The sequence below is a fragment of the Pipistrellus hanaki genome, assembly GCF_964339955.1.
Source record: "Pipistrellus hanaki genome assembly, chromosome: 1".
Classification (NCBI taxonomy): Eukaryota; Metazoa; Chordata; class Mammalia; order Chiroptera; family Vespertilionidae; genus Pipistrellus; species Pipistrellus hanaki.
The window spans coordinates 107510185-107535127 of record NC_140503.1 but is presented as its reverse complement, the minus strand read 5'-3'; the positions used below and the strand labels follow the sequence as shown (position 1 = coordinate 107535127).

General features: G+C 40.2%; 1 protein-coding gene across 1 annotated transcript in view; it reads right to left on the bottom strand.

Moving 5' to 3' along the window:
- The window catches only part of POLE2 (DNA polymerase epsilon 2, accessory subunit), a 60470-nt gene that overhangs the window by 27032 nt on the left and 8495 nt on the right, over positions 1-24943 (bottom strand). Inside the window, exons 4-12 of the mRNA XM_084885228.1 lie at positions 23948-24025; positions 23766-23859; positions 12906-12980; positions 9293-9376; positions 8398-8454; positions 7895-7943; positions 6970-7042; positions 2740-2912; positions 116-205 (exon numbers count right to left, since the gene is read on the bottom strand). Coding sequence (XP_084741354.1) covers positions 116-205; positions 2740-2912; positions 6970-7042; positions 7895-7943; positions 8398-8454; positions 9293-9376; positions 12906-12980; positions 23766-23859; positions 23948-24025 — 773 coding nt within the window. The remainder of the gene's footprint in view (positions 1-115; positions 206-2739; positions 2913-6969; positions 7043-7894; positions 7944-8397; positions 8455-9292; positions 9377-12905; positions 12981-23765; positions 23860-23947; positions 24026-24943) is intronic.

Below are 24943 nucleotides of genomic sequence, written 5' to 3'. Positions count from 1 at the left end.
AATCAAATTGTTTCATTAGTTATAACCCTATATCCTTGGAATAAAATTAAAATATAGATAATTTCTCATTAGTTTATATAAATATAGAAACATTTATTCAATAGATCCTTAATACCTTTCAAAGCTTGAACTTGTTTTTTTCCATATGGTGCAGATGAAAAATTGCCACACAGAATAAAGCAGGTTGGAGGTGCTGGTGAATAACCTAAAAATATGAGACTAAACATGGTCATTATTTTTCTAGTCTACAAGTCAGGTTTAAAAGCCAATAGCCATGAGTTGTTAGTAATAAAAACAAAATTTTAATAACTTTCTATTTTAAAGTAATAGTATGTCCATTGAGTACTTATTATATGCCAGGCCCTGCAATGGGTTGATTAATCCTCCTGACATCTCTAGAAGCTGAATAGAAATTAAGTAATCTGCCCAAGGTATTAGACTGCAATTTAAAACCAGTTCTGTCAGACCCCAAATTCAAGCTCTTACACTATATTTAGGACTAATTCTTATTTACCATGAAAACAAACACACACACACACACACACACACACACACAGTTATTTTTCAAGTGTAAAAATGTAAGCCTTTTAAGATGAACTCAAGAGAAACAAAGATGGCGGCATAGGTAACCACCTAACTGCAGCCTCACACAACTATTTCAAAAATACAACTAAAATACAAAATGGACATTACCCAGGACTACAGGAAAGTCGACTGACTGGGAATTCTACAACTAGAAGGAAAGAGAAAACCAGAAGGAAAATCAGAGGAGCTGTAAAAGCCTAAGGTACAGAGATGCGTTGTACTCGCGGAGAGTATGGAGCAGGAGAGGAGTTGGTGGCTGAGTGCCTGTCTGGCATTCCAGGAAGGAGATAAAAACTCCAGACTGTGCTGAACCCCAGTTCCGACTGCTCTGAACCCCAGTTCTGGGCGAGACCTTGGGGACCCAGACACATAAGGAGGGAGTCTGGGCTGTAAGGCGAAAACTCAGAGGAGCAGTGAAAGGCAGAGTCCCGGAGGCACACACATTACACGCAGAGGATGGATTGCTGACTCTGCTGCTAGATTGCTCTAGTGGAAGGAGACAAAAGTTCCAGACTGCTCTGAACCCCACCTCCAACTGAACTGAACCCCAGTTCGGGGCTCATTGGGGGAGAGCCTAGACTGTTTGGTAGTGGGCGAAACTCGAGGGCACCTTTCTCTCAGAGGTGCTGGCAGTGAGTACAGAAGTACAGGAGGCTCATAGGGCAGGGCTGACGGAAGCCAAGGCTGTAGGTTCTACCCTGAAACTCCACCCCATTCAAGCTGAAAACAGATTTTTAAGGCTACCAACTCAGGGAAGCTGCGAAAATGCCGAGACAAGGAAACAGATCACAAACAAAAGAAATGGTGGTCAAAAAGCAACTGGATATAGAGTTCAAAACCACGCTTACAAGGTTTTTCAAGAATTTCCTAGAAACGGCCGATAAGACCTATGAGGATATGAAAAGGGATCAATTACTAATAATAAGGGATCAACAAGAAATAAAGAATACATTGTCTGAAATAAAAATATTATACAGACTCCTAAAAACAGAATGGAAGATCGCAAGAATCAAGTCAAAGATTTGGAACATAAAGAGCCAGAAGACACTCCTCTGCAGAAGCAAGAAGACAAGAGAATCCAGAAAGTTGAACATAATGTAAGAAACCTCTGGGACAACTTCAAGCAAACCAACATCAGAATTATGGGGGTCCCAGAAGAAGAGAGAGAGCAAGATACTGAAAACATATTGGAAGAAATATTGACAGAAAACTTCCCCCACCTGGTGAAAGAATTAGACTTACAAGTCCAGGAAGCACACAGAACCCCAAACAAAAGGAATCCAAAGAAGAACACACCAAGACACATCATAATTAAAATTCCAAGAGCAAAAGACAAAGAGAGAATATTAAAAGTAGCAAGAGAAAAGCAGGTAGTTACCTATAAAGGAGCACCTATACGATTGTCAGCTGATTTCTCAACAGAAACCATGCAGGCCAGATGGGAATGGCAAGAAATATTCAAGGTGATGAATAGCAAAAACCTACAGCCAAAGATAATCTACCCAGCAAAGCTATCACTTAGAATCGAAGGCCAGATAAAGAGCTTCACAAATAAAAAAAAGCTAAGAGAGTTCATCACCGCCAAACCAGAAGTATATGAATTGCTGAAGAAGGTTCTTTAGGAAGAGGAAGAAAATAAAGATAAAAATTATGAACAACAAATATGTAACTATAAACAAGTGAATCTAAAAACCAAGGGAATTAAAAAACCTGATGAACAATATTAACTGTTGAATATAATAGAATCAGAGGTATGGAAGGGGAGTGAACTGACGATTCTCAGGGAAAAGGGGAGTGGGGGGTGGACAAAGAGACTGAACATAAACTGTGCACCTATAGATGAGGACAATGAGGGGTGGGGAAAGGGCAGAGGGTGGGGTGGGAACCTGGTGAAGGGGAGCAATGGAGGGGAGAAAAAAAATGAGTAACATTTGTAATAATATGAACAATAAAGATTTATTTAAAAAAATAAATAAAAGGCCCGGGGGGGGGGGGGAGCGGGGGAGAAGAAAAGATGAACTCACTTAAAATATCTCACTGCCAACTCAACGGGTTTAAAAAAAAAAAAAACTACTTAAAAATACATTTTTTAAGAATTTAATTTTAAAACGTGACCCCCAATAACAGTTAAAAAAATTAAAAAATGAAACCTACCAGAAAACATGGTGTGAAGTTTTTCCAGCACCTCTGCTCGATCTAACCAAACATCAGATATAAACACAAACATGGAATCTTTATTCTCATCTTCTAGTTGTTTTAGTTTTGCAGAAGTCTTTACAGATGTATTAGAAGGCCCTCCAAAAAAATTAATATTTCCATAGTATGCCCTAGGTAATTATAACACAATTATTATTTTCAATAATCTCTGGGAGATAGTTTATAATTTTACAAGTTAAACTTCTTTCTAATAAAGTTTTTTCTTCCATCAATTTATATAGTACCATAAAAATGTATTATTTGTAGCAAACAAGTTCATTTAAATGTTCTAAAATGAGAAAGGGAGAAATATATAAGCAGTAAATAAAATTCATAATAGGCTATATCTGTGCCTTTTAAAACTAAAGCAAATTCTAAAATAAATCATAATTTCCCATGTAGTTGAAAGAGAAATGGGTACTAAATTTGAACAATATCTAATCAAAGTGCTCAAAAAGAGTGCTAACCATTTGACCAATGTCACTTCTAATTTGTTCTAAGGAGTAAGAGTATCTACAAAGGCTAGCTTATATTCCAGAATTGTGAAAATTTGGAGGTATAGTAGAACTAGCCCTTAGTATACTGTGAGCACTCAGACATGGTAGCTGTTAATGTTGCCACAATTATACTTGGCATTTTCAAAGGTATGACCTTACAGTTATAATCTAGCAGTTATCAGAGGAATGCAATAGGTTGATACAACTGTATGCTGACTTCAATTTAATATATACCCAAGCATAAACCAGAGCATCACAGAAAGCAATACCTATTAAACTGATTATTCAGAAATTAAAGCTCAGACAAGCCTTACTAACATCATCTGTCCATGGTTCATAAAATATAAGATACAAGTATACGATCAAGAGGAAGGCCTGACAGTACCTATTTTTCTAAGTTGTCAAATTTGAAAAGAAATATTCTAGGATAACAAACCTGTATGATATACTGTGCAATTGTGGGAAGGTATTAGGTTAGTATAAATCCTTTTGGGACAGGACCATTTATTTGTGCTTATTTGCACATAAAAAATACTTAATAAAATATCTGTTGCTGAATCCACTGACTTATCTGAATTTTATTTGGAAGGTGTTTTAAGAGAAAAGTAATTTATAATCCTAACAGGAATAAAATGATTATTTCATTTTAATGTACTTTATGACACCTCATACTAGTCTTTGGTGTATTAAACACAGAAAACAGTTCAATTTAGAAAAAATGGCATAAATTAAATGGAATATTATTTGAGATATTACAATGATTATCTCTTTGCTAAACTGAAACAAATGTTAATACTCATGGCCAGCTTCCTCAATTATACCTCTCATTCCCAAGTAGTAATTTTGAAACTTGTATAAAATTAAAACACCAAGACAGCAATTTTGATTGAAATGTATTTCAAAGAAACCCTAGCAGGTTGTAAAAAGCCACAAACTAGCATGAAAAACACTCCCTTAAAAGAGCTGGCTTGATGAGGGCTTGTGTTCTCCTTAGTGTGACCAGCACTGTCCCCAAATTACTTCAAAGGAAGCGGGGCTGCACTGCAAAGGCTGCCCTGCCAGTGACTCCTAGCAGGACACATGGCCTCTGCACTGAATTGATATAGGCATGTCGAAATAAAATCTTAATCCTTATACTCTAAATCTTTACCATCACAATAGATTCTAAAGTTAGAATGCAAACTTTAATTCCCCCAGAGGTAGCAAACTCAAATGATGGCAAGGTTTCAAGGAGTAAACACAGATATCAAAGTAGCCTCCAGCTGAGGCTGACTAGGTATGAGCCAGGGAGCACATATATAACCTGCAGTAGAGTTGCAGCTAGGAGAAAATTTAGGAACCATGTTCTCAGATCTGATGGTTCAAGAGAACTCAAATCTATAGACTTTTATGAGAAATCTTCTATTTTTAAGCACTGGAACAAACTCAAAATGTGTTTTAATATCTCAAAGGGGAATGAAAGGTCTGTACACTCAACCCACAGCCTACCAGCTATACTTTTATTTTATTTGAAATATATTTTATTGATTTTTTACAGAGAGGAAGAGAGAGGGATAGAGAGATAGAAACATCGATCAGCTGCCTCCTGCACACTTTATACTAGGGATGTGCCCGCAACCAAGGTACATGCCCTTGACTGGAATCGAACGTGGGACCCTTCAGTCTGCAGGCCGATGATCCATTCACTGAGCCAAACCGGTGAGGGCCCACCTATACTTTAATACCAGCAGTCAGCCTCTGCTCAAATAGCTCAAATGATAGGAACTCACTCTTCTCAGAAAAGGCCCTTTTGGAATAGCTCGAATATTATGGTGCTTTCACTTATATTAAAGAGCTACAGAATCTGCCTCTTGTAACTTTCACTCAGTAAAATATAAAAATAAGAATTTTATATTAATACTAGAGGCCAGGTGCACAAAATTCGTGCATGGGGGTGGGGGTGACCCTCAGCCCAGCTTGCACCCTCTCCAATCTGGGACCCTTCAAGGGCAGTCGGACATCCCTCTCACAATCCAGGACTGCTGGCTCCCAACTGCTTGCCTGCCTTCCTTCCTGATTGCCCCTAACCCCTTCTGCCTACCAGCCTGATCACCCCCTAACCACTCCCCTGCCAGTTAAAGCCTAACTGCTCCTCTGCAGTCTGTTTGCCCCCAACTTCCCTCTGCTGGCCTGGTCATCCCTAACTGCCCTCCCCTGCAGGGTTGATCGCCTCCAACTGCCTTCACTTGCAGGCCTGGTGTCTCCCAACTGCCCTCCCCTGATGGCCATTTTGTGTCCACATATGGGCAAGATCTTTGACCACATGGGGGCAGCCATATTATGTGTTGGAGTGATGGTCAATCTGCATATTACTCTTTTATTAGATAGGATAGAGGCCTGGTACATGGGTAGGGGCCAGCTGGTTTGCCCTGAAGGATGTCCCAGGTGGGGGTTCCCTTGGGGTGTGGGGCAGCCTGAATGAGGGGCCTGTAGTGGTTTGCAGGCCAGCCATGCCCCCTGGTGACCTAAGTGGAGGCCCTGGAATCTGGAATTTATTTACCTTCTACAATTGAAACTTTGTAGCCTGGAGTGGAGCCAATCCTCTTTCTGGCTCCAAGGCCGACAGCCATTTGTTTGGTTTTATGTATCTTCTATAATTGAAACTTTGTAGCCTGGAGTAGAGGCCTACGCTGGCCAGGGTGTGCAGAAAGCTTTGCTTCCTCCATTACCAGGAGCAACCCTACCCTCCTGCTCTTTCCAGCTTCGTGGCTGCCGCCATTTCTGTTTGGATTTGTTTACCTTCTATCATTGAAACTTTGTAGCCTTGAGTGGAGGCCTAGGCCGGCAAAGGCAAGTGGAAAGCTCGGCTTCCTCCATTGCCTGGGAAACCCAAGCCTCCCTTCTGCTCTCTGTGGCTGTAGCCATCTTGGTTGGGTTTATTTGCATACTCGATCTGATTGGCTGGTGGGCATGGCTTATGGGTGTAGCGGAGTGATGTTTAATTTGCTTATTATTCTTTTATCAGGTAGGACTAGAGGCACAGGTACAGTCCCTAGGCCTAGCCTGCGATCAGGGCCATCTTCCCCAGCTGCTGGCCCTGCCCCCGTGGCCACCCACCCCAGTTCCCCATCCAGTGATGGGAGCCTGACAGCCCTTGGGGAGGGACAAAGAGATTGGCTGTTCCTGCCTGCTCACTGACGCCACCCCCGCTGCTGGTCACCCTGTGTGTGGGGTGACTGGTGGGGTGGGGGCTTGGCCTGGCACTGCCCACATCCCACCTCAGGTCCCCCTTCCCTATTGGCAAGCAGAGCCTGCTGGCTGGGGAAAGAGACTGAGCGGTGGTCAGTGTACTGGTCAATTGATCGTTCTGGGCTTCTAGGATATAGGATGGCAATTATATTCTCCTAAGCGTTTTTCTTATCTTTTATCTCAGTTGAACTTCTCATCTACCCTAGAGACAAGTAAGTCAGTTCAACTGGAAATCTTTTCCAGTTAAAGACAAGTATGGAAATGCTTTTGCAACTGATCTGGAGTCAATTCACTAATTTTCAATTACATATACTACCCAGTCTTCTAATTTTAATTTTCCATTGTTCTTTGAGTTCTGACACAAAGCCTGACCTTGTAATAACTGAGATATGATATACTATCTAACATTCACTACTTCAGCATTATAAAATTCCTAAAGAGTTTAAATCAAACATGTTTATACCTAGTAGTGCTAGAGGGCTCAGTGGGTGGAAATCCAAAGGCATTGACATGAAACACTTGATCTTCAAACCAACCTGAAAAAATATAAGAAAAAAATCACTTTCATTTGTCCAATTCTCCTCCTTGTTTGAAAGGACAAACTACAGAACACAAAGCAGTAATGCTAGGCCAATGGTCGGCAAACTGCGGCTTGTGAGCCACATGTGGCTCTTTGGCCCCTTGAGTGCGGCTCTTCCACAAAATACGATGTGCAAGTGCACACGTACAGTGCAATTAAAACTTCAAGGCCCATGCGCAGAAGTCAGTTTTTGGCTCTCAAAAATTTCAATCATTGTACTGTTGATATTTGGCTCTGTTGACTAATGAGTTTGTTGACCACTGTGCTAGGCTGTCATCTCATCCCCTGTGAACTAACTACAGAAGTTGCCAGTCCCACTGAACTAGAAAACAATTTCAGATCCAGAGACAGTCTCAGTTCTATTAAAACAAACAAATAAACAAAAAACCCTCATAAAATAGAAATAGATTCAGAATTGAAACTTTTCATTTTACTCACAATGCATATGTCAGTAAAGAGAGATAAGGTACCCTGATTAGGAAATCTTTTATCTTATGACCCTATGTAAAATCTGTTTTTTCCCCCCAACTTTATTTATATAATTCACATATCATACAATTCACCTTTAAAAGTAAATAAAATATTTATAAAATAAAAATTTTAGTATATTCACAAGTTGTAGAACCATCTAATTTCAGAGTGCTTTCATCAACCCAAAAAGAAACCTGTGCCAATTAGCAAACTGAGAGTCATTTTAAGTTGTCAAAAGTATGCTCTTATGATTGCTATTCTCCCAAATTATACCATGTTAACATATTTTAAACAATGTAGAAATGGTTTTACTGTAGAATGATGAATACTGACTTACCTTCTGCTAAGACAAAGCATGACTCTGTGTATAAACCACTGTGGAACTGGTACACACAGTTGAGAAAAATAATTTTATTTCTATGTTGAGGCAGTGATAGTCAACACACATTTTGGGCCTGACAAGATTTCTAAACAATAATTAAAGACTTCACATTTGAAACTATGACTAGATCACACCTTAAAATTTTTTAGGTTAAAATGTACCTATGTCTGATTCTAGTATGTAGCCTGGTAATACTGACAGTATAAATCATTCTTGGCATGTTATAAACTTCCTCAGTGATTTGTCTGCACTCTCCAGATAAGAGGGAAGTAGTTTTTTTTGTTTTGCTTCTATTTAGGATTGTGTTTCTACAGTAAATTCCTACACCACCACCATATGAAAGTTACACCGGAAAACCAAATAGTTAAAATTGGGAATGATATATTATCAATTTCCCTAACTTGAAGATTAAAAGAAATAAAAGATTATAGGTTAAAGAAAATAAAAGTGAAGGATATAGCTTTACTAAGATCCAATTGTACCGTGCCCGTCGGATCTTCCAGAAAAAATTTTCCCTAAAAACAAAATAAAAGACTTATGTCCACAATTATGTAAAAATGAATATAATAATAAAATAATTAAAATACTGACAATTTTGACAACAGAATATAGTAGAGAGTATAGTATACTTTAAAAAATCAACAATTCCTAGTCTAGGCTTTTCCATTTACTAATCTGGTGATGTCAGACAAATCACTTAATTGAGACTTAGACACTTAGATACTCAGAGAATGACCACTGAAGATCAGGAGATGACAAGAGGACACTTGCTGGCTGCCATTGGACCTCACCAAGTACCTTCACCTAAGAGAGTCAACAGTGTCTCCAAGGACCAGGATATGGACTGCAGTTTTGTTTGTTCAAAAACTCAGTACTCTCAGTACAGCCAGAGGACACTGGGAGACTAACTTCAGATTATGAAATCTGTTAACCTGTATAAGATACTCCTTCCAAATGTCTTCCAAGAAACCAAATACAGATAAAAAGGCTCCTTAGTGACTGAGATATGAACCATTAATGAAGACTATGCTCCTGCCCAGCTGGTGTGGCTCAGTGGTTGAGCGTTGACCAATGAACCAGAAGGTAATGGTTCGATTCCCAGTCAGGGCACATGTGGGAATGTGCCCTGACCAGTGTGGGGTGTGCAGAAGGCAGCCGATCAATGATTCTCATCACTGATGTTTCTATTTTTCTTTCCCTCTCTTTTCCTCTCTAAAATCAATTTTTAAAAAATTTTTATATTTTTTAAAAAGACTATACTCCTGTACCTCTCTAGAGATGCTATATGTAACTGACATTTCATTAATCTGAAGGGTGCACATAAAAGTATGATGCTTATTAAGTTTAACTTACCTCTTTTAACTGTGTTATCATTCCAAGAACAATTACATCTCCAATTTTGGTTGTATTGCCCAATAGGGTTTCTATTGTTTTAAGCTAAAATAAAACAAAATAAATTCTTAAAGACTGAAAATATATTCTTTTAAGAAACTAACCTTTGCCTTGGCTGTGTAGCTCAGTTGGTTAGAGTATCATTCTGATATGCTAAGGTTGTGGTTCAATCCCCAGTTAGGGCACATACAAGAATCAACTAATAAAAGCATTAATAAGTGGAACAACAATTCAACTCTTCCCCCCTCCCCTTTCTCTCTCAAATTAATAAATTTTAAAAAATTATTTTAAAGGAACTAATCTTTTGTGTGTGTTTTCATGAATTTCAGTTTTATATCCCACATATGAGTGAAATCATATAGTTCTAGCTTTTTCTGACTGACTTATTTCACTTAGCATAATGCTCTCAAGGTCCATCCATGTTGTTGCATTTCATCCTTTCTTAAGACTGAGTAGCATTTCATTTTGTATATGTATTTATAACTATTTTACAGTAGAAAATAAATTAAAACTTAGAAAATGTAATTTCAACCTAAAAAAATTTAAACAATTGCTGGATGAAAGGGCATCTAATTTTTCATTTTTATAGGAATTACAAGGTAGAGCTTCTTTTCTCTTTACCACATAATGCTTTTTATTACAAAGAATAGAGATTTACTATAGGGAAAAAAATTTAAATATAGAGAAGGAAGAAATAAAGGCATGTGTAACCCTATCAACCCATAATAATTACTGTTAACATTTGATATTGGAGTTCTTAAAAAAAACATGGACCTAAAGCAACGCAGGAGTATAATGTACATTTAAAATAGTTTAAAAAAAGTGATATACTTAGAGATAAGTATAAAGAAAAAGATACAAAATAAATAAATTAAGTATATCAGACCTGTAACCTAAAACTGAATTAGGTAAAAATTTCTTAGACACACGCCAAAAATATCCAATAAAAAAAAATAGTTGGACCTCAACAAAATTAAGGACTTAGGTTCTTTAAAAAGACAGTTATGAAAATAAAAATAAAATTTAAAAACTGGGGAAAATATTGCAATTCACATAAAATCAATCACTCAATCAACTGATCAAGCAAATAAGCAACACAGGGAATCAAAGCTGCAAGAAAAGATTCCTAAGGACACCATTTTTGCAGTCTCTAATGGGAGACCACCATATAGGTATTATAAGTAGTAGTTCAAATAGGGAACTTACAACCAGGGATTCAAAATTAAATAACTTGGAAAGACTGAAAAGAAAAATAAATTATTTAGCTAAGCCTTAAAGTTACTTTTATAGAAAGGAGAAATATTGCTTCTGGACTGTGGGTATCAAAGTTGCCATAGGAGACCATTAATATATGTATATTTACACAAATATAAAGATATTTATCCTCATATATATTTATACTAGAGACCAGGTGCATGAAATTCGTGCACAGGGTGGGGGTTGTCCCTCAGCCCAGCTTGCACCCTCTCCAATCTGGAACCCCTTGAGGGATATTAAACTGCCTGTTTAGGAATCGGGTCTAAATGGGCAGTTGGACATCCCTCACAATCCAGGACTGCTGGCTCCCAACTGCTCGCCTGCCTGCCTTCCTGATTGCCCCTAATCGCTTCTGCCTGCCAACTTGATCACCTCCTAACCACTCCCCTGCCAGCCTGATTAAAGCCTAACTGCTCCCCTGCCAGTCTGATCACCCCTAACTGCCCTCCCCTGCAGGGTTGATAGCCTCCAACTGCCCTCCCTTGCAAGCTGGTTCCTCTCAATTGCCCTCTCTTGCAGGCCTGGTGCCTCCCAACTGCCCTCCCTTGATGACCATCTTGTGGTGGCCATCTTGTGTCCACATAGGAGCAGGATCTTTGACCACATGGGGGTAGCCATCTTGTGTGTTGAAGAAATGTCAATCTGCATATTACTCCTTTATTAGGTAGGATAGAGGCCTGGTGCACAGGTGGGGCCAGCTGGTTTGCCCTGAAGGGTGTCCCAGATCAGGGTGGGGTTTCTCTTGGGGTGTGGGGCGGCCTGAGCGAGGGGCCTGTGGTGGTTTGCAGGCCAACCACACTCCCTGGCAACCCAAGCAGAGGCCCTGGTATCTGGGATTTATTTATCTTCTACAATTGAAACTTTGTAGCCTGGAGCAGAACCAAGCCCCCTGCTCACTCGGCTGCCGCCATTTCTGTTTGGTTTCATGTATCTTCTATAATTGAAACTTTGTATCCTTGAGTGGAGGCCTAGGCCAGCCAGAGCGTGTGGAAAGCTTGGCTTCCTCTATTGCCTGGGAAACAAAGCCTCTCAACTGCTCTCTGTGGTGGCAGCCATCTTGGTTGGGGTTAATTTGCATACTCACTCTGATTGGCTGGTGGGCATGGCTTATGGGTGTAGCGGAGTGATGTTTAATTTGCTTATTATTCTTTTATTAGGTAGGATTTGAAAAATATATGTAATATAAATTTTCAAAATTATACTATATATTTTTCTTAATAAAAATTAAAAGCAAAAACTATCAAACACTATAAATAGTGCTGTCATCAAGCATTAATTTGAGCATTACCTAGTACTATTGTTTTAGTATCTATGAGACTACTCATCATCATGATTTCTCTTCTATCTTCGTAGAGAATTTGGTGAATCTTAGAAGAGGCTGGGCCTCTTTAGAACCTATTTGGAACCTTGCAGAAATGGTATGGCCCAGACACAGTAGCTAAGGGATATTCCCACTGCAGGGTTCTGTGTGCTGGAGAGAGAAAGAGAGCCATAGATAGGCTGACAGTGATTGTGTTGCTGGAACAAAAGCGAGAGTACTGGTTGGTAATCACTTTCCAAGGTATAAAAGTGGAAGGAGCACACATGAAAGAAACGCTCCCTTTTACCTCTGCTCCTCAGATCCCAACAGCCCTGTGGCCTCCTGTGACACCTCATTCATTCTATAAAACAGGGGTCCTCAAACTTTTTAAAGTGGGGGCCAGATCACGGTCCCTCAGAGAGCTGGAGGGCCGGACTATATGAACTACTAATTCCTACTGTAACACCTCGGCTGCGCTCACTGCCCAAAAAACCTGGCGGGCCAGATCAGACTCCTCTGCGGGCCGCATGTGGCCCGCGGGCCGTAGTTTGAAGACCCCTGCTAAATGTTCTCTAGTGTCCATATAAAGGTTTCATTCCAACTGATATAGTACATTTTAGTTGACTAAGTGTGTGGTGGTCACTAGAGGGCTGGGCTGGGCAAGGACCAGTATTTTGGAGTATGAGTGAGAGCAAAGGGTAATGTTGAGAGTTGGACAGAGAGCCAGTAGAGCATATAGCAAATGGACTGGGAGGACTAGGGATCTATCTTGGTTCCAGAGACTTTCTGGGGGCTACACAATCCCAGGGCTTGCTTCAAAGAAGGAAGTCATTGCTTTTAATAGAGATTTGCAGGACTCAGGACATAGGGTATAGACAGTGGGCATGCACAGGTCAGTTAGCTAGTTAAACAGTTACTAGTGGTTCATTTTCATTAAAAATTCAGTAAATTATAATAAACAATAAATATTAAATTTGTATACTTACACCCCCTAAATAATTAGAATAATGTTCTAACCTGGAATTTGCTTCCACTTTCATCAGGATGAGAACCTATCACTGGAGGAGTAAATAATTCATGTCTGTGGGTCCTCTATAAAAAAGAAAGATTCACATGAATTATTGAAGCAGACATTTAAAACTAAGACTCATTAAAATAGTGCCCTGACAAAACACTGTCCTTAAGTTAATATTTGTTATCTATTTTCAACAAATTTGAACAACCATATAATTTAATGTAGAAATCTAAAAATATTATTTTTAAAATAAAATTATTTTCTATAAATTTAAAGGTCTATTGTATACTTGGCAGCAGCACACTCTGGCCTAGGGATGTGAAGACAACAAATAGAGTTGTCATCCTCAGAGCATGGACTAGTGAGAGAGAAGTACCACCAACAGGTCACAAGACAGAAAAGGACCCTTGGCAGAGGGACCATTTAACAAGGTCCTAAATGACAAAAAAAAAAAAAAAAAGATTTTGCTAGTAAGAAACGAAGGCTGAGACAAGACACTTCAGGCAAAAGTCACAAGAATGAGTTATAAGAGTAAAGGAGTATTCAGGAACTGTTGCAAAGTTTAGTACAGTTAGAGCCTGAGATGTGTGAGGCAAAATGTCAGACAAGGCAAGAGATCAGTGGGAGCCTGTTTGGAAAACCCTCCCTTCCCGTGTCGGTCCATGTAGTTTAGGTAGAGTTCCCCCTTCTATAGACAGGCCACCAAGGTCTAATGAATCAAAGTACTCCATCTCTTTGACACATTGTTTGTTCCAGGATTAAGCAAGGACCTCAAGCTGGGCCAAAAAGAGATTGCTAAAGCTACTAGTAGCCATTTCTGTCACCTTATAGGTAGAACTTGTTAGAAAGTAAAATCAAATTTTAAAATTGCTGGGAGATGGGTAGAGGTAGATGTCTCATGATATTGTTTGAGCACCTGGATTCAGTCATGCTTGATACAGATGGGGCCCCAGGCTTCTCCATAATACAAGCCAATAAATTCCTCTTTCTGTTTTAGTCAATTTGCGTTTCTGTAACCTCTAATAAGAGTCCTGACGATAAAGACTTTGTATGCCAAACCAAGAAGCTTATCTTATAGACAATGGAAAACAAAGATTTTGAAGTAAAATAATGATGAAATCAGGTTTGCTTTCAGGAAGACAACTGTGATGAAAATGTGAAAAGACTAAAAATGTAACCCTTTAATTTCATAGACGAGGGGAATAATGCTCAGAGGATTAGTGACATATCCAAAAGAATATAATGGGCTTTAAGACACAATTTTTAAAAAAAGAGAAACATCGTATTTACTAAGCACTGTGCCAGATGGGCGGAGAAAACAAACCAAAGGGCCTGGAGTTTGATGACAGGGATAAGCACCCCAAATGCAAGGTGGGGCCAATTCTAGTGACAGAGGGGAAACACTGAGTAGTCAATGGTTTAAAGCAGAGAATTAAACCACTGCAAGAAACTGGAGATTAAGAAGGGCTTCAGGAAAGAAGAGGAAATTTGAGAAGAGCCTTCCAGAAGTAGGAGGGTTTCAACCAGAGATAAGAAGGAATAGTTATCTAGGGAGTGAACAGTTTAAGCAAAGTCACAGAACAGAGGAAGAAACAAAAATTTCAAACTTCAGTTTTGGCTCTAGCACAGTATGATTAAAGGATAAGTAGAGATTAGGTCAGAAACATGTGACAGATCTCAAATATTAACCATAACTTGTATTTAATTCAATATGCAGTAGATTTACTGAAAAGAATTCTGTTCAAAGTCATGGCATGATCAGAGCTCCATCTCAAGATCAACCTGGAACATTATGTAGGTGATAGAAGCAGAAGAGAACAGACATCTTCAGTGCTCATTCTCTTTAATTTCATTGCTAATGCTTGCTGCCAATTCTCTCCTAAAAAGCTTGTGCTTCTGCCATATAACACCATCCTACTGTGGCTCCCAAATTATATCCTCTTCCCTTTTCTATTGCCTCTTCCGCTCAGGAACTCATACCTAAATAGTCCATCTATTACTACAAGCAGATGTGCCTGTAGTATCTCTCTCTATCCAGATGGTTTTCTTTAATTCAGACATAACTTTTACCTGATACCCTACTAAAACCTTAACTCAAATGTTTAAAACAGAATCTGAAATCATCTTCTTCAAACATTATCTTGTTCCTATTTGTTAACATATTACCATTATTCTACCCTCCTGCTCTCTCAGATCAGATTCAAACCCTTAAACATCTTTGAGTCTTCACTCTCTCCCTTGTCCTTCACATCCAACCAGTCATCATGAACTATGGCTTTCACTGCCCCACTGCTGTCCCCTCTGTCTACTCCACTTGACATTTCCTTCATCTTAGCTATCTTTCAGGATAACAGGACTAACACCCCTACTCTTCTGAGTCTTCTCTCACCCTCTAACACATCCTAAAATCTGCTGGTAGAGGAAACTGTGATTGAGTCTCTCTCTTTGGTATTCCAAGTGGGGAGAAAGGCTCATGAACACCCCATTTTTTCCTTTTGCTGTGCCTCTGTTCACACTGTTACCACTATGACCTTTCCCCTAATGCCATAAGAGCAAAACAATCAAAGTCCATGTCAAGTGCCATAGACTCCTTGAAGCCTTCTCTGGTTTTCCCATTGAATGCATTTTACTTGTGTCTCTTTTATAGCAAGTATAAGATTGTACATTATCTTTTATTTGTGCAAATGTCTTTTTTTTTTAAATAAATTTTTATTGTCCATATTATTACAACTGTTCCTTTTCCCCACCCCCCACTCCATTGTTCTCCTCCACCAGGTTCCCACCCCACCCTCTGCTCTTTCCCCACCCCCCATTGTCCTCATCCATAGGTGCACAGTTTATGTTCAGTCTCTTCCCACATCCCCCTCTCCCCTTTTCCCCAAGAATGGTCAGTTCACTCCCCTTCCATACCTCTGATTCTATTATATTCAACAGTTAATATTGTTCATCAGATTTTTAAAAAAATTTCCTTGGTTTTTAGATTCACTTGTTGATAGTTGCATATTTGTTGTTCATAATTTTTATCTTTATTTACTTTCTCTTCTGAAAGAACCCCCTTCAGCAATTCATATAATTCTGGTTTGGTGGTGATGAACTCCTTTAGCTTTTCTTTATTAGTGAAGATCTTTATCTGGCCTTCGATTCTGAGTGATAGCTTTGCTGGGTAGATTATTTTTGGCTGTAGGTTCTTACTATTCATCTCCTTGAATATTTCTTGCCATTCCCATCTGGCCTGCATGGTTTCTGTTGAGAAATCAGCTGACAATCGTATAGGTGCTCCTTTATAGGTAACTACCTGCTTTGCTCTTGCTGCTTTTAATATTCTTTGTCTTTTGCTCCTGGAATTTTAATTATGATTTGTCTTGGTGTGGTCCTCTTTAGATTCCATTTGTTCTGAGTTCTGTGTGCTTCCTGGACTTGTAAGTCTAATTCTTTCACCAGGTGGGGGAAGCTTTCTGTCACTATTTCTTCCAATATGTTTTCGCAATCTTGCTCTCTCTCATCTTCTGGGAACCCCATAATTCTGATGTTGGTTTGCTTGAAGTTGTCCCAGAGGTTTCTTATATTATCTTCAACTTTCTGGATTCTCTTGCCTTCTTACTTCTGCAGAGGAGTGTCTTCTGGCTCTTTATGTTCCAAATCTTTGACTTGATTCTTGCGATCTTCCATTCTGTTTTTAGGAGTCTGTATAATATTTTTTATTTCAGACAATGTATTCTTTATTTCTTGTTGATCCCTTACCATTTCTTGATTCCTTATTAATTCTAGTTGATCCCTTTTGATATCCTCATAGGACTTATTGACCTTTTCTAGGAAATTCTTGAAAAACCTTATAAGTGTAGATTTGAACTCTATATCCAGTTGCTTTTTGTCCTCCATTTCTTTCGTTTGTGATCTATTTTGTTGTCTCGGCATTTTCGTAGCTTCCCTGATGGGGCGGGGTTTCAGGGTGGAGCCTACAGCCTTGGCTTCTGTCAGCCTCACCCTATGCTTGCGTCTCAGTAATCCCCAGGGTCCTTCAGTACTCGCTGCAAGCACCTCTGAGAGTGAGGTGCCTTCGATTTTCGCCTACTACCAAACAGTCTAGGCTCTCCCCCAATGAGCCCGGAACTGGGGTTCAGTTCAGTTGGAAGTGGAGTTGGAGGTGGCGTTCAGTGCAGTCTGGAGCTTTGGTCTCCTTCCCGCCAGGGCAATCCCGTGGCACAGCCAACCGTCCCTTCGGTGCGCACCTCCGGGACCTCCTTCCGCCGCTCCCCCAGGGTTCCGCCTTACAGCCCAGCTCCCTATGGATGAGCCTGGGTCCCCGGGGTCTGGCCTAGAACTTGGGTCCAGAGCACTCGGAACTGGGGCCCAGCACAGTTGGAGCCTTTGTATCCTTCCTGCCAAGGCAATCTAGCAGCAGAGTCAACAGTCCGTCCTCTGCGCGCAACGTGCGTGCCTCCGGGGGCTCTGCCTTTGGCCGCTCCCCTGGAATTCCGCCTCACAACCCCAGCTCTCTCTGTTTGAACCTGGGTACCCAGGATCTGGCCTAGAACTGGGGTTCAGCACAGTCAAAGCTTGTATCTCCTTCCCGCTAGTGAACGCCAGCCAGGCACTCAGCCGCCCCTCCTCTCCGGCTCCGTCCTCTCCGCGCACGCCGCGTGTCTCCGTACCTTAGGCTTTTACAGCTCCTCCGCTCTTCCTTTTGGTTTACTCCTTGCTTCTCGTTGTAGAATTTCCAGTCAGTAGACTTTCCTGTAGTTCTGGTTAATGTCCATTTTATATTAGTTGTATTTTATTGAAATTGTTGTTTGTGGGTGCGACTAGGTGTTTACCTGTGCAGCCATCTTGGATTCTCTCTCAACGCACCTTTGAAATCTGTGCAAACATCTTTAACTTCATAGATTACTCGCTGCTTGAAGCTGACATACTAGACTATATCAGGCAAAGGACAGGCTCCAGTGTTAGACTAACTAGATTAAAACCCTGTCTGGGTTTTCAAAATGGCCAACTCGAAGATGGCGGCTTAGGTAAACAACTGAACTCCCGCAGCACACAACAATTTCAAAAATACAACTACCACCCAGAACCATGGGAAAGCTGGCTGAATGGAAATCTTATAACTAGATGGAACGAGAAAGAAGCACAAACGCTGAAAAGCTAAGGTACGGAGGCACATGAATCGGGCTGGTGGCGGGCGACTGGGCGCATGGCTTTTTGTCAACCCGAAGGGAAACAAGCTCCCAATCACTTTGAAATCCAGTTTCTGGGATCATAGGCGGGGAACCCAGACACCTATGGGGAGAAGCTGGTTTGACAGCCATCAGGTTGGAAAGTGAGGGTGATTTTTTTGCAGAGGTGCGCGCAGCAATCAATGTTTACTGCACTGGAGCGTGGGGACGAAGAGACTTGGAAACGCAGACAGACAGAGACTGCTGACGGAAGTCATTGCTGTTTGCCACGCCCCAGCCTACTGACCCCACCCCGGCCGGAGACCCTGCCCCGCACATTCTACAAACCTGCCCAGGCTCCACAGTGGCTTTTGCATATAAATGGCCTGCCCTATGGCAGCTTAAGGAAATAAACTGCAGCTCCAGCCAGACTGCTCCAAAACCGCCAAATCCTAAGCAAGGAGGAGAAAACTGTAGTTCTTGCTGTAGCTCCTGATGGGTGGCCTCAGACAGTAGCTGACCTATACCCCATTGGATATCTAGAATCTAGTATATCTAGTAGTCGGTGTGAAATGACACCAGATTTCAAATACTCTCATAAGAGACACATTCAAGAGGCTGACTCAGTGAGCACCAAAGCCCTATGGGAACAAGTCCTGCCCCAAAAGTGTGTCTCCAGCACAGCAATTCTTCTGTTATAGACACAGCGGGTCCTCACAGCCAATTGGTCTGGGGGTCAATTCCTCCCAGTGACACCAACAACAATTAAGACTTAACTACAAGGCTGTATACACACAGTCCACAAAGGGGTGCACCAAGAGTGACACCTCAGGTAACTGGGAGGCTGACCCATTGACCTATATAGGACACCTAGCACACAAAGCTACCCTACCAACTCAAAGAAGCAAGAAAAATGAGGAGCCAAGGAAACAGATCACAAATGAAAGGAATGGAGAACATACGATTGGACAAAAGAGTTCAAAACCACAATTTTAAGGTTTTTCAAGAATTTCCTAAAAAAGGCTGATACATTTAATTAGACCTTCGAGGATATGAAAAAGGACCAACTAGAAATTAAACATACACAGACTGAAATAAAAAATATTATACAGAGACCCAACAGCAGACTAGAGGAATGCAAGAATCAAGTCAGGGAGAGAAACCAAGATGGCGGCATAGTTAACCACCTAACTGCAGCTTCACACAACAATTTCAAAAAATACAACTAAAATACAAAATGGACATTATCCAGAACTACAGGAAAGTTGACTGACTGGAAATTCTACAACGAGAAGGAAAGAGAAAACCAAAAGGAAAATCAGAGGAGCTGTAAAAGCCTAAGGTACGAAGACACGTTGCGTGTGAGGAGAGGATGGAGCCAGAGAGGAGGGGAGGCTGAGTGCCTGGCTGGGGTTCCCCAGCAGGAAGGAGATAAAAGCTCTGGACTGTGCTGAACTCCAGTGCTCACAGCACTGAACCCTAGTTCTGGGCGAGACCCTGGGGACCCAGACACATACAGAGGGAATCTGGGCTATAAGGCTTCCAGCTCAGAGGAGTGGCGAAAGGCAGAGCTCTGGAGTCTTGCACATTGCGTACAAAGGACAGACTGTTGACTGTGCTACTAGATTGTCCTAGTGGGAAGGAGACAAAAGATCCGGACTGGGCTGAGCCCCAGTTCCGAATGCACTGAACCCCAGTTCTGGACGAGACCCTCGGGCCCCCAGCTCATACAGAGGGAATCTGGGCTATAAGGTGGAAGCTCAGGGGAGCAGCAAAGGGCAGAGCCCCCAAGTTGCGCACATTTTGCGCAGAGGACAGACTGTTGATTGAGCAGCTGGATTGCCCTAGCAGGAAGGAGACATAAGATCCTGACTGCTCTTACCCCACTTCCAACTGCACTGAACCCCAGTTGCGGGCTCGTTGGGGGAGAGACTAGACTGTCTGGTAACGGGGGAAACTCAAGGGCACCTTTCTCTCAGAGGTGCTTGCAGCGAGTACCAAAGGACACTGAGGAACACTGAGACACAGGAACCTTATAGGGCGGGACTAACCAGAAGCCAAGGCTGTAGATTCCACCCTGAAACTCTGTCCCCTCCAAGCTGATCAGAGAGGCTCTTGCAGTTTTCCAAGTCTAGTAGAATAAGGCTGTCACCTGGCATAGATACAGCTGATCCTCCCACCCTACCAACTCAGGGAAGCAGCGAAAATGCCGAGACAAGGAAACAGATCACAAATGAAAGAAATGGAGGACAAGAAGCGACTGGATATAGAGTTCAAAACCATGCTTATAAGGTTTTTCAAGAATCTAGAAAAGGCTGATAAAATAAACAAGACCTACGAAGATATGAAAAGGGGTCAACTAGAAATAAAGAATACATTCTCTGAAATAAAAAATATTATACAGAGTCCTAAAAACAGAATGGAATATTGCAAGAATCAAGTCAAAGATTTGGAACACAAAGAGCCAGAGGACACTCCTCTGCAGAAGCAAGAAGACAAGAGAATCCAGAAAGTTGAAGATAGTGTAAAAAGCCTCTGGGACAATTTCAAGCGAACCAACATCGGAATTATGGGCATCCCAGAAGATGACAGAGAGCAAGATACCGAAAACATAGTAAAAAAAATAGTAACAGAAAACTTTCCCCACCTGGTGAATAAAATAGACTTACAAGTCCAGGAAGCGCACGGAACCCCAAACAAAAGGAACCCAAAGAGGACAACACCAAGGCACATCATAATTAAAATTCCAAGAGCAAAAGACAAAGAGAGAATATTAAAAGCAGCAAGAGAAAAGCAGGTAGTTATCTTTATTTTTATTTTTATTATTATTTTTTAAATGAGTGAGATACTTTTTTTTTTTTTTTTTAAATATATTTTATTGACTTTTTACAGAGAGGAAGGGAGAGGGATAGAGAATTAGAAACATTGATGAGAGAATCATCGATCAGCTGCCTCCTGCACAACCCCCACTGGGGATGCGCCCGCAACCAAGGCACATGCCCTTGACCGGAATCGAACCCAGGACCCTTCAGTCTGCAGGCTGACGCTCTATCCACTGAGCCAAACCGGCTTTGGCCAGGTAGTTACCTTTAAAGGAGCACTCATTCGATTGTCAGCTAATTTCTTTTTTTAATATATTTTATTGATTTTGTACAGAGAGGAAGGGAGAGAGATAGAGAGTTAGAAACATCAATCAGCTGCCTCTTACACACCTCCTACTGGGGATATGCCCGCAACCAAGGTACATACCCTTGATCGGAATCGAACCCGGGACCTTTCAGTCCCCAAGCCGATGCTCTATCCATTGAACCAAAGCGGTTTTGGCTCAGCTGATTTCTTGTCAGCTGATTTCTCAACAGAAACCATGCAGACCAGACGGGAATGGCAAGAAATCTTCAAGGTGATGAATAGCAAGAACCTACAGCCAAAAATAATCTACCCAGCAAAGCTATCACTCAGAATCGAAGGCCAGATAAAGAGCTTTACTAATAAAAAAAAGCTAAAGGAGTTCATCGCCACCAAACCAGAATTATATGAATTGCTGAAGGGGGTTCTTTAGGAAGAGGAAGAAGATAAAGATAAAAATTTGAACAACAAATATGTAACTATCAACAAGTGAATCTAAAAACCAAGGGAATTAAAAAATCTGATGAACAATATTAACTGTTGAATATAATAGAATCAGAGGTACGGAAGGGGAGTGAACTGACAATTCTCAGGGAAACGAGGGGTGGGGGGTGTGGGAAGAGACTGAACATAAACTGTGCACCTTTGGATGAGGATAATGGGTGGTGGGGACAGGGCAGAGGATGAGGTGGGAATCTGGTGGAGGGGAAAAAATGAGGAACTTCTGTAATAATATGAACAGTAAAGATAAAAAATAAAAAAATAAAAATAAAAGAATCAGGTCAAAGATTTGGAATACAAAGAGGCAAAGGACACTCCTCCGCAGAAGCAAGAAGAGAAAGTTGAAGATAGTGTAAGAGGCCTCTGGGACAACTTCAAGCGAACCAACATCAGAATTATGGGGGTGCCAGAAGAAGAGAAATAGCAAGACACTAAAAACCTATTTGAAGAAATAATGACTGAAAAATTCCCCCACCTAATGAAAGAAATAGACTTACAAGTCCACGAAGCACATAGAACGCAAAACAAAAGGAATCCAAAGAGGACCACACCAAGACTCAGCATAATTAAAATGCCAAGAGCAAAAGACAAAGAGAATCTTACAAGCAGCAAGAGAAAAACAATTAGTTACCTACAAGGGAACACCCTTATGATTGTCAGCTGATTTCTCAACAGAAACTATGCAGGCCAGACGGGAGTGGCAAGAAATACTTAAAGTGATGAATAGTAAGAACCTACTACCAAGATTACGATAATTGAAAGGCAAATAAAGAGCTTCACAAATAAGAGAAAGCCAAAAGAGCCAAAACTGGTTTGGCTCAGTGGATAGAGCGTCGGCCTGCAGACTGAAAGTTCCCGGGTTCGATTCTGGTCAAGGGCATGTTACCTGGGTTGTGGGCACATCCCAGGAGGGGCCTGTGCAGGAGGCAGCTGGTCGATGTTTCTCTCTCATCGATGTTTCTAAGTCTCTATCCCTCTTCCTTCCTCTCTGTAAAAAATTAATAAAATATATTAAAAAAAAAGAAAAAAAAAAAGAGAAAGCTAAAAGAGTTCATCACCACCAAACCAGTATTATATGAAATGCTGAAAGTGTTTAAAAAGAGGAAAAAGAAGAAAAAAGTAAAGATAAAAATTATGAACAACAAATGCATATCAATAAGTGAATCTAAAAGTCAAGTGAATTAAAAATCTGAGGAACAGAATAAACTGGTGAATATAATAGATCAAGAGCATAGAATGGGAGGGGATTGATAATTCTCAGGGGGAAAGGGGTGTCTTTGTGGGGGGTACAGGAAGAGACTGGACAAAAATCATAAACCTATGGATGAGGACAGTGGAGGGGGCAGGAGGTAAGAGCAGAGGGTAGGGTGGGGACCGGGTGGAGGAGAGCTATGGGGGGAGGGGGAGAAACAATTGTAATAATCTGAATAATAAAGATTTATTAAATTTAAAAAATAAATAAAAAAAACAAAACAAAACACACACACAGAAAAAAAAAACCCGTCTATACTTCCTAGATGTCATATTTGAGCAAGTTACTAAAGTTCTCTAGATCTCAGTTTTCTCATTTGTAAAATGTGAATACTAGCATTTATACATTGATATTATGATGATTAAATAAGGTAAATAATGTCTATAAAGTGATAAACAGTGCCTGGAATATCAAAAACATGTAATAGTCCTAGCTAGTTTGGTTCAGCAGATAGAGCATCGGGCTGTGGACTGAAGGGCCCTGGGTTCCGGTCAAGAGTTCATGTCTGGGTGGCAGGCTGGACCCCTAGTAGGGGTCATGCAGGAGGCAGCTGATCAATGATTCTGTCATCATTGATATTTCTCTCTCCCCCCATCTCTTTTCCTCTTTGAAATCAATTAAAAAACAACACATGTAATAAATGTTAGCTACTATTTTTATTATCATCATGATTGTTAAGGGAAAAGTATCTTTATTTCTATATCCCTTACAAGGTCTCAAATATAGGGAGCCAAATAAATCTAATGAATGACAAACTAGACTATAAAATTCCATCCTTTTATTATCCTCAAGTCTTACCTAAACTGAAACAGTGTCTTTCCCCACAAACTTACCTGGTGCAAAATGGTGTAGCGTTCACGAAACAGCTCTGCTTTATCTCTTGCTGTTCCAAATAAATTTGGTTTTGGGTGGTTGGTCATTAATAGACTATAAAAACAAAAAGGAATCCCTATTATGACTTCTGAAAATAATTTACATTTGGAAATTGTTGAAAGTCAATAGATGGAATACTTACGGAAGAAATTTTTTTCTTTCTGAATTGTACACAAAGCGTGGAATATCAAATGCTCCTATGATATTGAAAATATGTTCTCTGAAAAACATCCCACAAAAATATAGACCTGATTTACTAAAACGTAAGTATTCTAGATGAACATGAAAACTTGCATTATAATCTTATATATACTTTTTACAGGTTATATACACAATATCTTATACTATAGTGTCAAAAAATACTAGTCAAAGGTTTAGCTTGTGCATTTTCCTCTCTAAACACAAGAAAGCACTGCCAATATTTTCAAGCAAAGAAAAAAAATTTAGCCCGGTTAACTTCTCATTACTAGAAAAAACAGTCACATGTTGAAAAAGAACATTTATGTATAAAATAGTCACATCTGAAAAAATCTTCCCATATGAACTACTTTTATGAGTTACAATATTATTAAAGGATATAATTAATTTTCAATAATTTTTTATTCCAAATTATGCAAAAGTATTCTAGGAAAAATGTAAAATAGAAAAAGAATTCCCTCAAATTCTGACCTCATCTTTAAGACTTACAATTAGAGAAGGAAAATTAACAAAAAAATTTTACTTTCAGGTACTTATATTATGTTAATAACATAAACATGTTTGATAGAGGTTTTTTAAAAAAGTCACAGCACTATTGCATAAATAAAAATCTTCCCTAAAATTATATCTGTTTATCTCCAAAATTGAAAATGGTAAAAAAAAAAATGTTCATGCTAGCGTGGTGGCAGCACTAAGTATAGAGTAGTAGAGAATCCTGGACTTGAGGAAAACCTAGAATACAAGCACAGCTCCACTATTTTTTAGTAGATCACACTTGACAAGCTATTGAACTCATTATGGCATTTCTTCATCTAGAGAAATGAGAACCTCTCTCGTGCTATAAAATGACTTTCTGATCATTGAAGTTACAAAGATTATTTACCATTCAGTCCCCACTGGACCTTTACATTGGCTGGCTAAAGCATATAAACAGCTAGAC